Source organism: Onychostoma macrolepis, chromosome 19 (genome assembly GCF_012432095.1).
Source record: "Onychostoma macrolepis isolate SWU-2019 chromosome 19, ASM1243209v1, whole genome shotgun sequence".
Taxonomy (NCBI): Eukaryota; Metazoa; Chordata; class Actinopteri; order Cypriniformes; family Cyprinidae; genus Onychostoma; species Onychostoma macrolepis.
In genome coordinates this window covers 12,348,504-12,365,063 of record NC_081173.1, presented here as the reverse complement: position 1 = coordinate 12,365,063, position 16,560 = coordinate 12,348,504, and the positions used below count along the sequence as shown (strand labels likewise).

The window sequence follows — 16,560 nt, the reverse complement described above, 5'->3', positions numbered from 1 at the left end:
TTTTTATTTTTATTTTTTTACTTCAACTTGGACCGCATGAAATATGGATAGTGAACAAGAAAAGGTTTGACGTTGGCTGAGCAGCACACAGCAGCAGCACATGTTTTATTTAGGAGTTTACTATGGCACTCCGAGGAATTGCAGCAAAAGCTTTACTTTTCCAAAAGAATAAAACAGTTATGGTGCAAAAGAAAGGAAGAGAGAAAGGACAGGATCCATCTCTTGTTCTGAGCTTATCATGCAAGTAAGAACAGAACAACTCATGCTGTACAATGTTCATAAATTAATATGAATTACCGGGCTGTTCATAATTCTTGCTGCGCTACATTTGATCACATTCAGCCTCCCATTGGATATTGCTCAGTATTGCATCAAGGCTGCTTGTGATTAAGGAATTACAAAGCTGTTGTCCACACAGAGATGTCAAATGGAATGATGGGAGATGTTGTGGACCTCCAGCAGTGGCTGTGTATGTGAGCTGTTTTGCTTTCAGATATGTCAAAGTTTATTTCTCACACCCAGCAGAAGCCGTTTTTCAGACCTGCATTTAGTTTTAGTATAACAGAGAAATCGACATCTGTGATGGTGGTTGCTCTAAATTATAAGAGAAGCCATTATTTCTCAAAAACAGGGAAGCGGGATCCAACACATTATGCTTTGAAAGGTTTATGGTGCTATAAAAACCCTTTCTGGCACACACAATCTATAATGGGCATATAACTTGCAGATAATGAAATATTCACTACTAACAGCTAATTGATCGACAAAGGCGGTCCACTTTTGGAGCAGCCCACTTCCAAGACTTGTTGGCAAAGATCTTTAAATCCATGCCAAATCCTCCATTCATTAAATAATGAAGAGCGACCCGTACAACATCTATGTTTCTTCAACTCGGGCACTTTTCCCATGCCATCATTATTTCATTTTGCAATTTTTCCCTAGGTATGTATTACATGTATAGATTTTATAGCTTTTTACTTTTGTCAATGCACAATTTCAATTTTAAACTATGAAATGTAACGAAAATGATTTGAAAAAAGTCACAAAATAACAGAAATCTCCACTACATATAAGCACAATTGCATAATGTAAAAAGATGAATGAAACTAAACTTTTTAAGTAGATTAAATACCTCAATATAAAGATTAAAGGGATAGTTCACCCAAAAACTAAAATTCTGTTATCATTTACTCACCAACAAGTTGCTTCAGCCCTGTATAAGTTTATTTCTTCTGTTGAACACGAAAGAAGATATTTAAAAAAATAAAAATAAAAATAAATAGTTCATGGTCCCCTTTGCCTTCCATAGTATTTTTTTCCATTCTATGGAAGTCAATGGGGACCATCAACTGTTTGGTTACCCATATTCTTCAAAATATCTTCTTATGAGTTCAACACAAAAAAGAAACCCCACACAGGTTTGAAATAACTTGAGGGTGAGTAAATGATGACAGAATTTTCATTTTGGGGTGAACCATCCCTTTAAATTACAATAGCTGAAATTTATCAACGACAGACTCATTCCAGCTCCTTTATTTGTCAATTGTTCCTGCCTGTATCTTCCTTCGGGTAGTTTCCGTTTCCCTCCTCTCACACTTTTCGTTTAGGCCTCTAAGAACCGAGCGGGCATGGAGAGTGTGAACCTCTCACTAATACCATTCTGGGGCATCATGGGACATGAGTCACAATCAGGATGTGTGAGAGTTGCTTGTGTATCAGTTGTTACATAAATCTGAGGGCAGATGGTACCCACAAACTGATCACGGCAACACCCACAGCGAAATGTGAGAGGTGTGTATATGTGCGTATGCACAATTTGAATTCCTCAGTGCTCAGAGCAGAATCTCGCTGGTTCAACACTGAGCCGGCATCATGTTTGACATGGACTAATGATTATTGCCTGCATTGTTTCAAGTTAAATTAATTATGGTTGGAGCAGCTGAGATATTCAGGTTATTCAACTAAACAGCCGGCTTCTTTTATTTCCTGCTCCCAGCAAATGTGAAAAGGCAGGTGACATTTTTGTAAATATTCCTCAGAGAGAGAATCTAAATGCTTAATGACACAACGCCTGTCTGGCCTGCCAGTTTTAATACTCAAAAAAGCTGTCATTTGTGCATATTCCCTGACTCACTATAAAAATGAAAACAAAAAAAGGGTTTGTAGTAAGATTTTCTTTTTGTTCCAATACCAAGTACTATCAAGGCCAATACGCAGAATCCAATATTTCTGTAGATTCTGAAAATAAAAAGAGGTAATTAAGGCCATTTAACAATACATTTGAAAACCTCTATTTTTAGCATTTTACAAGCATAAATACAAATGATAAGAGTGTTTTCGCAGCCATTCAAATGTTTGTTGTTAGTAACATTTTTTTTTTGCTTTTGAAAGAAGTCTCTAACGCTCACCAAGACTGCATTTATTTAATCAAAAATACAGTAAAAATAGTACTAATGTGAAATATTTTATTATATTTGAAAATGCAATTCCTGTAATGACAAAGCTGAATTTTCAGCATCATTACTCCAGTCTTCAGTGTCACATGATCCTTCAGAAATCATTCTAATATGTGATTTGCTGCTCAAGAAACAACTTTCAACTTTTATTAATGCTGAAAACAATTGTGCTGCTGTGGAAACCATGATACATTTTTCATCATTTTTGATGCAAAAGAACAGCATTTATTTGAATAAGAAATATTCTGTAACATTATAAAAGTCTTTACTGTCACTTTTGATCAATTTTATTCATCCCTGCTAAATAAAAGTATTCATTTCTTTCTTTCACGTCTTTCACAAATAATCACATAAAATAATAATTTATAAACTTTTAATTTAATTTAATATCACTAATATCATACATTTATAATATTTATATATTTTATATACAATATTTCTAATAATAAAAACTATAGTAAGTTATTAATCTCTTTTCACTTGCAAGTTTATGATATGCATTTATATTCATGCTGCATAAATTAAAATCCACTGCTTTAAACGATCTATTTTCAAACGTGAGGATCAAACCTCTCAATACTTCCACCCATCCCTAGTTGCAGGCCCTACATTAACTGTGTGTGCTAACCTCTCTCTGTCAGTCTGGGAAGCGGCCATATGTAAACAGCTTTGGGAGTTGGCTGTTCTTCTCACTCCTGCGGTTGACGTCAAAGAGGAAGACGGCGTCTGCTGAAGCACGTCGACAGCAGTCTGGTTCTGGCACATGCTCGGCTGGGAGCAGATGAGAGGCTGACAGGCTCAAAGACATACTGCTTGGATCTCAACAATACCAAGAATAATGCAAGCGCGAGAGGAAACGCCCATGTAAACATCTCTAAATCATAGAAACGCTATCTATTTATACTTCTCGTGGCCTAATTTTGAGGCTATGACGCTCACTGTGATGGCACAGTCTATCAAGACGAATATCAGCCTAGCCTAGCAAATAAAGTGCTACTGACAGACATTAGCTCCATTAGTTTACTTCACTTTCAGCTTTATTATTATTTTATAAGAGAGAGAGAGAGAGAGAGCGCAGAGGACAGTAAATTTTGAGGAGAAGAGACAGGAATCACAAGATTCAAACTTACAGATTAGCTCCACAGTTAAATATGTAAAAGCACATATGCTAACCATCAACTCTAAATAATTAAATTTTTTGAAAGAAGTACCTCACTCCATGTTCTCTTTACCAAAACATCTCCCGAGAAACATATTCCAGCAAAATGGCTGCCCCAAATCAAACTACAGTGAAAAATAAGAAGCACCTCAAGCAGTTTTGACACGGCTAAAAAGCAGAATGCAGCAAACAGAGTTGTGTGGTTTTACTATAATCCTTGCAGAAGCTTTCTATTTTTCTCAACTTCTCAGATACTCAGATACATTTTAGTTCCTTTAGTTCTCAGTTATGTGTCAACTGTCTATATCTTAGAATAAATAAAAAATAAGTAAGAGTATTATAATAAGTAAGAGTATAAAGATCTATTAAGTTTAATAAGAAATGCTGAAATTCCCTTGTGAAAAAGTACAGTTAAGCATACTTATTACAGAAATAATATACTTTCAATTATTATTCTTAACTAAATGTAATGTTTTCAGAGTCTTAATTGCATTTTATATAAAAGTAAATTGAACTATATTTTAAATTTGGATCAAATGCATTTTGACCCATTTAAGTAGGACTTAAGTACATCTTTACATTAGTTCTATTGAAATAAGGTTAAGGAGTACTGCTGAATGTATTTGTGCTAAACTAAAAAAAGCAACTTTAATGTCAAACTTATATGTCATATATTTCAATAGATTTATAATTACATGTTAATTAATTATGAAGTTGCAAATTAGTAGATTTAAAATATAGTAACTTAGTAAAATTAGGGCTTTCGAAACGATTTAATGCATTGATCTAATTAATTATTATGTTCAAATTTTTAACGCAAATTAACACAGAATTTTTGCGCCATGCACTGTAAGAAATAAATCCGTAAAATACTAGCAGCTCATTACTGGCTCATTAATACACAATGCAATGTGGTATATTAATGCTGTGTAAAATTCAAAATACAGGTAAAACACCTTTAAAAATAACTACGGAATGTTCCTTCAAATTATGATGTTTTTTTTATACATATTCCAAAATTTGCATAAAAATATGTGTATGGAAACCCATTTAGTGTTGCTATCTCTTTTGAAACTCCAGCAGAAGCCTTGTTCTTCATTTGAGATGAAGCATCTGATGAATTAACATAACAGATCTCATTTGTGATTGTTCTTTCCTACAGGTATGCTCATTTCTCTATCAAGGGAGGTCTGTAGTTACTTGCCCAACTAAATGTCTAATTGCATCTTGGCACTGCATATCAATACATGCATTATGCTTCATCTCATCTAATCACTTTTAGTACGACGTTGTGAGCATTGTTACCTTCATCAAAGCTAGAATGGGGGCCACTTCAACATTATAATATCTTCACAAACAGCACCTGCGAGTCCGGCCAGCAATAAGGTCTCCCTATTAGTCACGTAACAAAAAAGGCATTCTCTCATGTTTATCGTTTTCCCTGCTATACGAAAGATGCCTATCACACGAGGGCACGATATCATCCAAACGCTTAGGGAGAAAGGAATGTCTCAGCTCAAAATAATCATTCTCTCACAGTCTGGGTGACATTCAATTTGATTCAAAGCACTCGAGTCATGTTAATATCTCTGCGCGTTGCAAGCACTGATGTAAGCCACTTCATAACAGGGGAGCCATTCAGAGACACTGAATGCCAAGTGATGATTTGAGAAGCACAAAGGAAGCTCAGCACTATTTAATTACACAGTACGCAGGAGCAGAATGCCTGTGGAAACTGACATCCTAACAGATTTCAATGGCTCTTGAGGTCAAAAGTTTACTCTAGGGCTGTTTGCATGTTGGCACATCTCTGGAGGTTCCAACACGTGTATATAATTTCATCGGTGAAAACACAACCGCTCTCGTTTTTGGCTCTCAGAACCGCCTGATGCTTTCATTAAATGTAATTACACAATCCATCAACCAGCCACCATTTCAATGCCATCTCCCGTTCTCATTAAGCACATGCCTTAAATAAAAAATAAGGGAACAGAATCTTAGTGTTGACGTGTGGTTTTGATGAAGTTGGAGAATGCATTGCCTCAATGTTCATTTCGTCCACGAAACGGATTAGCAGGTGTGATGGAGGAATCTCCAGACATCGGTGCTCTGGCCCTCCTCTGCTGTTCTCTGTCCAGCCTCATAATACTGCCGTGCGGCCAAGAGGAGGAGCGCGGAAATGGAAACGCTGCTAGATGAGTGTAATGAGGTGCACCTGGTGCTTACTGCCTCACCACTGAATACCATAAATCTGTGGTTTTTCACCATGAAAGAGATTCCAGCAGTGAATGCATGAAGTGACCCTAGCCCCTAGGTAGTGTTGCAGCAGCCATTCATAAGTTCTTAATCAAAGGGATAAACTGAAACCAAAAATAGACCCAAAAATGAAAATTCATCAGCAACAAACAGCTGCCAGTAGCCAATGACTTCCATAGTATGGAATCCATTTATACTATGGAAGTCGATGGCTACCAACAACTGTTTTGTTACCAGCATTCTACAATATATCATACAGGTTTAGAACAACATGAGGGTGAGTAAATGATTACAAAAAGTCCACACGCTTAGTAACCAGCTAGTTTGTAACTAACTCTGTATTTCATTCGGTGACAGAACATAGTAGGTTGTAAACTCTTCATAATGCATAGTCGCATTATATAATGTTTACTCTCAATGATCCAATTGCAGTCTTCAAATGTATGAGCAGAACCCTAGCAAAAAATAAATACACTAAAATGTAATTGAAATACATTTATTTCATGCTAAGAACTACAAATACATATACATATTTATGTGCTTAATAAAAAAATACCCTGCAATTGTACTATTAGCAGATTAACCTGGTATACTTGAAGTCTGCTAAACTGGAACAACTCATTTTGTACTTAATGCGCTTTAATTGTGCAGAAGTAGTGCTGAAGTCCAATTAAAGATATACTGAAATATATATTTGATTGTGCTAAAGTGGAACTATTGCAAGAATACTTCAGGTACACTTTAAATATCTTGCATTTGAACACCAATATTAATCAAAGATCATACAATCCTAATCAATAGTGACATTAAAACACATTTTAGGCTTAATATTAAAAAAGTGAATAACAATACTTCTACAGCATTTATTAATCTTAGTTAAAGTTAATTTCAGCATTTACTAATGCATTATTAAAATCACAAGTTGTGTTTGTTAACATTAGTTAATGCACTGTGAACCAACATGAATAAACATTGAACAACTGTATTTTGATTAACTAACGTTAACAAAGCTTAATAAATAGTGTAATAAATGCATTGTTCATTGTTTGTTCATGTTAGTTAATACATTAACTAATGTTAACAAACAACACATTGTAAAGTGTTACCGCTGCAACTTACACTCAACTGGTGCAACCGGCCCTGTACCTGCTGGACTGATCTCATTCCCCATTTCCTGCAAGACGAGGAACCCACATCCCATTTTCATCTTTTGGCTTTTATTTCACTACCCCTTGCATGGGCCGGGCCCCCTCCCTTTGTTTGTTTTATTATTTTGTCCCAGGTTTAAAAGCCTTTCTGAGGCATGTCACTGCTAATCCCATTGTGGATATGTTCCCTTCCCATCACCCTGGCTAATTAGACATCTACTCATCTGGGGTTAATGGGAGATTAGTCCACAAATTAGGACTTCTGTAAGCTTATCCTCAGGAAGGCAAGACCAGTCCAAGTCCACAAATATATTAATTAGAGAAATGGCAAGATTTTTTTTTTTCACCTTTATGATATTTCCCTGACTCACTGTCAGAAACAATGTGGAAAAAAGTATACCTTTAGGCAATGTTCCCTCTAAGCTGCCAATGTGAACTGCTTACGTCTCAACCACGCAGAAGAAATAATATGCTGCGCACAAACGACAATGAGTTAGGAAAGCCATTTGATTGAATTCTAGTAAATGCGAAATAATTCTCTGCCAAACCACTATAGATTTGGTGTCTCTATACAGTTAGTACCAGTAAATGCAGTTTACAGGTTTCATAGAAAGAGAATGATATCCTCCAAATGAGGTGCTGTAGACACCGAATAGTTTAATGGTTGTGGATGAAATAGCTCAACGCGAAAACCAACGCAAAGGCGGCATCATGTTTTAAACAAGAGTGGCTTGATTAAGTGGTGGAAATAGTTGATGATGGGCACAGAACAGTAACAAAATTTACAGTTTTTACAATTTACATTTACACACAGGTGTATAGTGTTTAAACTCTATTACATGTTTAGATGTAATAGAGTTTAAACTTACAGATCTCAGTTTAAATGCTTCAGTTTGTTTTATATATTATATTATATTATATTATATTATATTATATTATATTATATTATATTATATTATATTATATTATATTATATTATATAGTGTGTATTGACGTCTTTCCGTGGTTGAAACAAGATCATTTCTGATGTTCATTCATGTTTATTACATGTTATAACTAGCAAAGTGGAAGAGATTAAGTTACATTAAGGGTCAAATCAAATACAGAATAAATAGAGCATTCAAGTTAAAAGTTATGCACTTTTTTGTGTGCGCTACATGTACAGGTCTGGTATAAAGAATGTTTTTGCACAGGTGGCCGAAAGGTTTGCCCAAAAGAGAAAAGCAAGTAAAAAATTTGTTAGAACATTGCCTTTGTAATCACTTGTCACTTGGGCAGTACCTCAAAGGCACAACTTTGTACCTTATCTACACCTAAAACGTAGTACCTTAGAATGGTAATATGTACCCATGTAAGGCATTACTATGAACCTTTAACCAGTAACAATCTGTTGTATACCTAAATTTTGCACATTGTTTCAGAAAAAAAGGTACAAAGCTGTCACTGGGACAGTACCCTTTCAAAAGATAGCAAGTATCTAATATACTATCAAGGTACTAATATGTACTATACACCTGAGGTACTAATATGTATCTTTAAGGTAATAATATGGACCTTTCAGGAGTAAATGTACCACCCCAGTAAAGGTACCACCCCAGTGACAGCTTTTGTACCTGTTTAGCTTTTGAGAGTGTGATAATGTATTCAAATTTTGTTCAATGTGTTATTTTAATGTGTTTCAATGTGTTTAAAGTGTTATTACACTAATCAGATGCACAGGAAAATTAAAGGGGTTATATTATGAGTAATCAAACATTCTCTGATCTTTTTAGATAAACAAGTTTATGATACTATGAAAAATAAGAATGCATGAACCCAAAAATTCACCCCCGGAGATATCTATTAAAATTTAAGATGCACTAAAAAACTCATTCAGAGTTGGTTGTTGGCTGGTTAGCATGGGTCAGTAAAACATCAAAAAATCTGCATGCTTAATTCTAAGAGAACATAAAAAATAGTCATAGAAAGGAATATTATTACTGTAAATATTTAATTCTAATTTCTAACATTATGTGGACCTGGGGAGAACAGTAAAAATGAAAAAATAACGGATATCCTTGTTTTAAAATTACATATTTTACCCTTTCTCTGCTTTTTTGGCTTTTTGTCCATATTTTCGACTTGGAACGACATACATAAATTTCTACTCCTCTCATGGAAACCAGCCACTTTAGCGGAACAGTTTTGGAAAATTGCCATGTTCTCTTGGTGAAATGTCAGCTGGCTTCGAGACTGACCACACATCTGCCAACACAAAAGTGAAAGCGTAGGAGCCCGGAGGAGATTCCTCAGTGGAATTCCTTTATAGTCCGCCATGCCTCACATCAGAGAGATTTTAACTACATTACTTCCTCGAGCCATGTGTGCCGATGGCAACTACTTTTGTCGGTGATGCGCTAATACACAGATTAGAGATATCACTGGATATTGCAAACAAGAGAGGGGAGATAAGCTTAGAGTAACCGAACGCTAACTTCCTGTTAAAATCACAGTATTAACACACTAAACACTCCCTCGGGTCTGCTTAAGACAGAGGTCTTTGGGAATTTTACTCATTTTTCCAGTTTTTATCAGCATTGGGATTACGTTTTCCTGGCCCAGCTTTGCCAACTTTTGATTAAAGATACTAGTGTTTATATACGTCACAGAGGAAGTCATTAGCGCAAATACATGGCATGAATTCTTCCAGTATGAGAACCCTCACATGCAAACATGGCATTTTGAGGGGAAAAGAGAATTGTTAATGATTATGCAAATGGTTAATCACATTGCAGGTTTTATGAAGCAGATACTGGCTGTGACACAAACCTGCACGAGGTTCCACCCCTCCAACGATTCAGCGATGATCGAAGTCACTGATGGACACACTCCCCCAAAGATCATCAAATGTTTCGGACCATAGCAGATTGCATCAAAGAAGGCCCGCAATCCCTTTGCGTTGTCACACTGAAGAGAAAAAAAGGGAGAAAAATTAAGTCAGAAAAGTCTATAAATATACATAGAATGGTAATGTCGATCATAATGACTCCAGCAGGTGTACTTGCTCTCAATTCATTCACTTAGAAACCTTGAGAGCTTTTTCTTGATTTGTACAACCATATTGCACAACCAAAAACCCAGTGCATGTTTCTTTGATAATATGGTGTAAAGAAAGAGGGAAATGGGAAAAAAAACATGGACCTCGAATTTCTCAATGTGAAAACATGTCTGATGTACAGGAGAGGCCGACTGCTGCGGCACTATGCGCCCATTTCATATCACTATGGCAACGCTCTTGGCTCTGTAGAAGTGCTGAAGAAAAGAAAAGATGTAGCAGAGCTATTGATTGTGATGTGAGCCTCTAACTGTTTTATCTTTGATTTTCTGATGTTGGTAATGATATTTCAGTACCTGGTAAACACTTCCGAAGGTCAATTAATAGCAGTCGGCTTGACCTGACTCAATCCTGATCGTAACCAGAAATGTCTCAACACTGCACAAAGTGACCCAGTCAAGAATTTCCTCTTGCCTTTTGACCTCGCTTGCTAAAGTGCCTTCTTGTCTTGTTTGAACCAAAGAACACATTTAGTTTTGAGATTTAATATAGCAATATCAATATAGCAAAAGCTTATTGTTATTATTATTAAAAATAATCAAATAAATAAATAAATGAAAACTCAGAAAAACATTTCAGTTAGGGGCATCATCATCTATAAAATAGAAAATTATAGTATATGTTAGGGATGTAGCAATATCAAAATCTCACGATACGATAATATCGCGATATGAAGTCCACAATACAATATTTATTGCGATATTTGAAAGAAAATGCAAATGAAGAATTGAAAAAAATAATAATATTTTGTACATTTTGAATTTAAATTATTCTATCTAATGCACTTTGAGAGTCAAAATTAAGAGCTCCAATCCACGTTCTTAACTAAGAAATCTTAAATCAGTGAATTGACTTGTACCTGAACTTTAAAAGGGACTCAATCCTCTTTTCATTTGTAATATACTGTCTCAGTCTAAATTACATTCACACTGGTGTTTTAGGAAGCCAAACAAATTAGAATATATTAATAATAATAATAACAACAATGACCGTAATAGCCATATATTGTAAAACAATTGCACTGTAAAATAAATGAAAATGAATATTTCACAGCCTATATTATTTTTATTTACAATACAGTATGGAAATTACAATACTTCTTTCCTAATTTCTACACTTGAAAGCGATATTTTGAGTTTGGACTGGATTTAAACCGCTAGCTGTCAGCAATTCATACAGCACTTTTAAGTTTTCATTTTGATGGAATCGGCAGAAGAGCTTTTATTTTGAAGGAAAACTCCAGCTTCAGTGAAAACATGCTCATAAAAACGCGTCTCACTACAAATCTAGTGAAATGCTGTAATCATCTGCCGCGAAAATAAAACCTAACTGGTGGCTGTTGCGTTCCCAAACACGCGCTAAACTCACAGCACATGAAATAAACAAGTTCACTGCATTCATTCACTATAATGGCCAAAAACACAAGTTTAAAGACCTTTTATGTTAGAATAAGAAGTTTAAATATATTGTAAAAACATAACAAATGTTTACACTTTATTTTGATAGTCCACTTTAGACAGTCTACTAACTATAAGTAACTTTTTAACTACATGTCAGCTACATGTCAACTAATCCTCATTAATTTGCAACTACATGTCTACTAACTCTCAGAGTAAACTGTTAGGGTAGGTTTAGGGTTAGTAGAATAAGTTGACATATACTTGCAAAGATTCTTATAGTCAGTATGTTGTATGTTGTGGACCCGTCAAAATAAAGTGTTAGAAGATATTAAGCAGACAGTCTACTAATACTCTGATGACTGCTAGTTGACATGTAGTTGCAAAGTTACTTACTGTTAGTAGAATGTCTAAAGTGGACTCGAATTAAAGTGTTACCTAACAAATGTTCAAATGGAGAAATTTTACAATTTTATCAACTAAATGAGCTCATTTCAAATTTGATGCCTGCTACAGGTCTAAAAAAAGTTGGCACAGGGACAACAAAGGGCTGAAAAAGCAAGAAATTTTGAAAAGATTCAGCTGGGAGAACATCTAGCAACTAATGAAGTTAATTGACATCAGGTCTGTAACATGATTAGCTATAAAAGGGATGTCTTAGAGAGGCAGAGTCTCTCAGAAGTAAAGATGGGCAGAGGCTCTCCAATCTGTGAAAGAGTGCGTAAAAAGATTGTGGAATAAGTCAAATTGCAAAGGCTTTGCAAATCTCATCATCTACAGTGTATAACATCATTAAAAGATTCTGAAAAACTGAAGAAATCTCTGTGCGTAAGGGACAAGGCCGAAGACCTTTGTTGGATGCCCGTGGTCTTCGGGCCCTCAGACGACACTGCATCACTCATCAGCATGATTCTGTCATTGACATTACTAAATGGGCCCAGGAATACTTCCAGAAACCACTGTCGGTAAACACAATCCGCAGTGCCATCTGCAGACGCCAACTAAAGCTCTATCATGCAAAAAGTAAGCCATATGTGAACATGATCCAGAAGCGCCGTCATGTCCTGTGAGCCAAGGCTCATTTAAAATGGACTGTTTCAAAGTGGAAAAGTGTTCTATGGTCAGACGAGTCCAAATTTGATATTCTTGTTGTAAATCACGGACTCTGTGTCCTCCAGGCTAAAGAGGAGGGAGAACTTCCAGCGTGTTATCAGCGTTCAGTTCAAAAGCCTGCATCTCTGATGGTATGGGGGTGCATAAGTGCATACGGTATGGGCAGCTTGCATATTTTGGAAGGCACTATGAATGCTGAAAGGTATATAAAGGTTTTAGAGCAACATATGCTCCCCCCCAGACGACGTGTATTTCAGCAGGACAATGCAAACCCACATATTGCAGCTATTACAACAGCATGGCTTCGTAGTAGAAGAGTCCGGGTGCTGAATTGGCCTGCCTGCAGTCCAGATCTTTCACCCATAGAGAACTTTTGGCGAATCATTAAATGAAAAATATGTCAAAGACGACCACGAACTGTTCAGCAGTTAGAAACCTATATCAGGCAAGAATGGGACCAAATTCCAACACCAAAACTCCAGAAACTCATAACCTCGAAGCTCAGACGCTTCAAACTGTTTTGAAAAGAAGAGGAGATGCTACACCATGGTAAACATGCCCCCATCCCAACTATTTTGAGACCTGTAGCAGGCATCAAATTTGAAATGTGCACAAAATTTTTAAACATTTGTTATGTTATCTATGTTCTATTGTGAATAAAATATTGACTCATGTTTGAAAGTGCTTTAGTTTTCATTTTATTAAAATTTAAAAAACGTCCCAACATTTCCGGAATTCGGGTTGTTTAGTCCCACCCCCCGTGCCCAGATCGGTTCAAACTGTCCCGTATTAAACCAATAAATATAGGTTTTGGTCTTTTGAACCACTATTTACAATGTTTCATTGGAAATTTGAACAAACGCAAAGTGAAAGTAAAGTCTGTCATGCGTGCATGAAAACAAATACAAAATAACACATTTGCATGAGAGAACTCTCTGAAAAAGCACAGAAAAACACATGACTGAGTACTTTGATATAAAACAAACCAAAAACAAGGATGAAACAGCGGTACATTTTGGATAAAGCACTGGAATTTATGTCTTTGCATCGCTAGGTGATGTCCCTGTAAAATCGATTCCGAGGCAGAGTACAGCCAGCGGATCGATCCATTTATAGGCTATTATGTATATTATGCAAATAAATAATTATATAGTCCATAAAGATCATTTTCACTATTTTTTTCCTGTTGCACTCTGTATTTTTCTCACTCATTTTGTGTGTAGTTTGTGAATCATTTGCACTGTTTGTATTTGCATTTTTGTTGCAGAAGACAATTTGTGCAATTGTTTTCATTATTAGATGCACGCTTTTTTTCTCTGGAAAAAAGTCACTTTTTTACTGTGTTTTATTATTATATAACACTGATTCCATTATCTTTACTCCCTAAACATTTTTTTATATAGATATTGACACATCTATATTGTTAGTAAACTATATAGACCTGTTTTTTCACTGAAAAGTAGGGATGTAACGATTAACCGCGAGCCGGTTGAAAATCGATTCAAATATGTGACGATTCAAATCGGTTGAGATGCGAAACAAATCGCGATTCAATTAGGGTAGTTTATATGAATGCATGTCTGAGGGGAGCTTACTGTCTTTAGAAAAGTTTAGATGGTATTTTTCTTCTCATCTTGCCTCTGTATAATGCATATTAAAGTTCATAAGTGCAGAGCTGCTTTGTTTACAGCAGAAACCAAGGAAACGCTTAAAGCGCCACCTGCTGGCAGAAAGTGAATCTGAGTCTCATTCAACCTCGTCTGCTGTTTCTATGTATAATTTCACAAAACTGAAGTCATACCATTCTGTTTTTGCTTCAAATTTCGAAATTATACAGTCTAATTTAGTTAAAAACTGCTCCTGCTGCATGTATGCAGCATCTTTGTTTGGATCATGATTAAAATGCAGTGGTTGCCTCTCATTTTAAATGGAAAGAGCACAGACAAAGCCTTATTTAGTTTTTATGAAGAGATTTCTTTTATTTATGTTACTTATTTATTTGATTTGGGGCTTGTTTTAAAATTTCAGTTTAGTTGTTATTTACATTTACATTATATTTACATTTTGTTATTTAGCAGACGCTTTTATCCAAAGTGACTTACAAATGAGGACAATAGAAGCAATCAAAACCAACAAAAGAGCAATAATATGCAAGTGCTATATTAGTATATTATTATAGTGTTATATTTCAATTTCACAAAGAAACGTGCAGCATTTTGTCCAAGCAATAATAAAAGAACATATTTAATTTATAATTTGTCTTAAATCTCATTTTCTTAAAAAAAATCATGAATCGTGAATCGAATCGTGAAATCAAAATCGCAAATCGAATCGAATCGTGAGTTGAGTGAATCGTTACATCCCCACTGAAAAGCGCTTATAACAATATGGTAATAAATGGTTATAACTTGCTTGGGGAATGTTATATATAGACAAAATTTTATTTGGAAGTGTAAAGCACCCAGATACAACTTTCTAAAGAAAGAAATCCAAACTTCAGGAGTTTCTGTTTGAGTACACAGAAAAAAAACACCCAATTGTTGCTTGCGTTTTTCTTAAAATTCTGGAAATTAATTCATTCTTAGAGAAAACAAAAGCAAAATTGTGACTTTAAATTAGCTAGACTGAAACTTCAAGTTCTCCTGTTTATAATGATATACGGCACTTGATGCTGACTGCTAGAATAGGTCTTAAAAAAACTAAGAAAAGTGCAGACGTGTCAGGTGCCCCAAAAATGTTCTAGGTCTTTAAGGGTTAATAAAGTAAGCAAAATATAATTTGACAGCTGGAAATTAACAGCTTTGATATGATGATGATTTTATGATAACATTTTTGTTCCACAGAAAATAACTCAAAGATTTGCAACTCAATTAGACTGGCCAAATTTAGAGATTTTAGAAAAACACTTTTTTCTTTTTTTTTAACCTAAAATAGTTATGCAACTTAATCAAAGCCTAAAGTTGTGCTCCAAATTTGCTGTTCAAAAATCGTAGGTGTCACGTGACCAATCGGGTTGAACGAGCAAGATGCTTCTGTTTCCAGTATGCCTTTGAGCATTTATGTGAAGGCTATTTTTGGGCCACAACCAATGATGATACAACAGACGTTCTTACACAAGCAGTACATCTCTATTTCTGACACTCCATCGTACTTGGTAGTGCTCACTAGCCAGTGAGCTTCAGCGTCAGAAATAGAAGTGTTAAAAAAAGACTGTGGCGTATGAAGAGCAGGAATATGAGATGAGGCACTGCAGGGAGAGTCGATTGAAGTGATGCTGTTCATAATGCTGAATAAAACAGCAGGCTTTTAAAAGATCTCATTTGCATATTTCCTCCATATTCACTTCATTCTGGTCATCAGTAACCACCAAAACAGCCTTTTCTTCTTGTTTAACAAAAAATTGTCTGTTCTCCAACAAGATGCTAGTTAAATCCCAACTTTACAGCAGGTTTCGAAATGAAAGTTTTCTGGAGTGAAATATGCTGTAATAAGTGACGGACGGATAAGAACCTCGACCAATTAAGAACTACTGTGAAAATGAATCACTGCGACAACATTTAACTAGACGCATCATCATCAACAGTCAATTTAAGCTTTATTTCAACCTACTGACCAAGACTGTTGTCTTCAACCATACCATGATCATTCAGTCAGTAATGAAGCTCTAGCTACAAATACCATTCCTGAACATTCACGTTGAACGAAATGTGAGGTAATTGACCATGAAATTGTGGTGCTCATGTGACTGAAACACATTCTGCACTGAAATCAAGGCACCTTTGAATACCAACAATCACAACGTGGTCATTTGCCTTATAAGGTGCACATCCACGATTTACAGAGCAGGCTTTGGCCATGTTGTCATGGGAACGCACTCCTCACTTTGAACGCTAAATGAAGGAGAAAGCAAGGCCGGCGTTGATAGATATAGCACGGA

General features: G+C 35.6%; 1 protein-coding gene across 1 annotated transcript in view; it reads right to left on the bottom strand.

The window, feature by feature from the left end:
• gabbr2 (gamma-aminobutyric acid (GABA) B receptor, 2) overlaps positions 1–16,560 on the bottom strand; it is a 221,288-nt gene that overhangs the window by 146,430 nt on the left and 58,298 nt on the right. Inside the window, exon 2 of the mRNA XM_058754343.1 lies at positions 9,828–9,965. Coding sequence (XP_058610326.1) covers positions 9,828–9,965 — 138 coding nt within the window. The remainder of the gene's footprint in view (positions 1–9,827; positions 9,966–16,560) is intronic.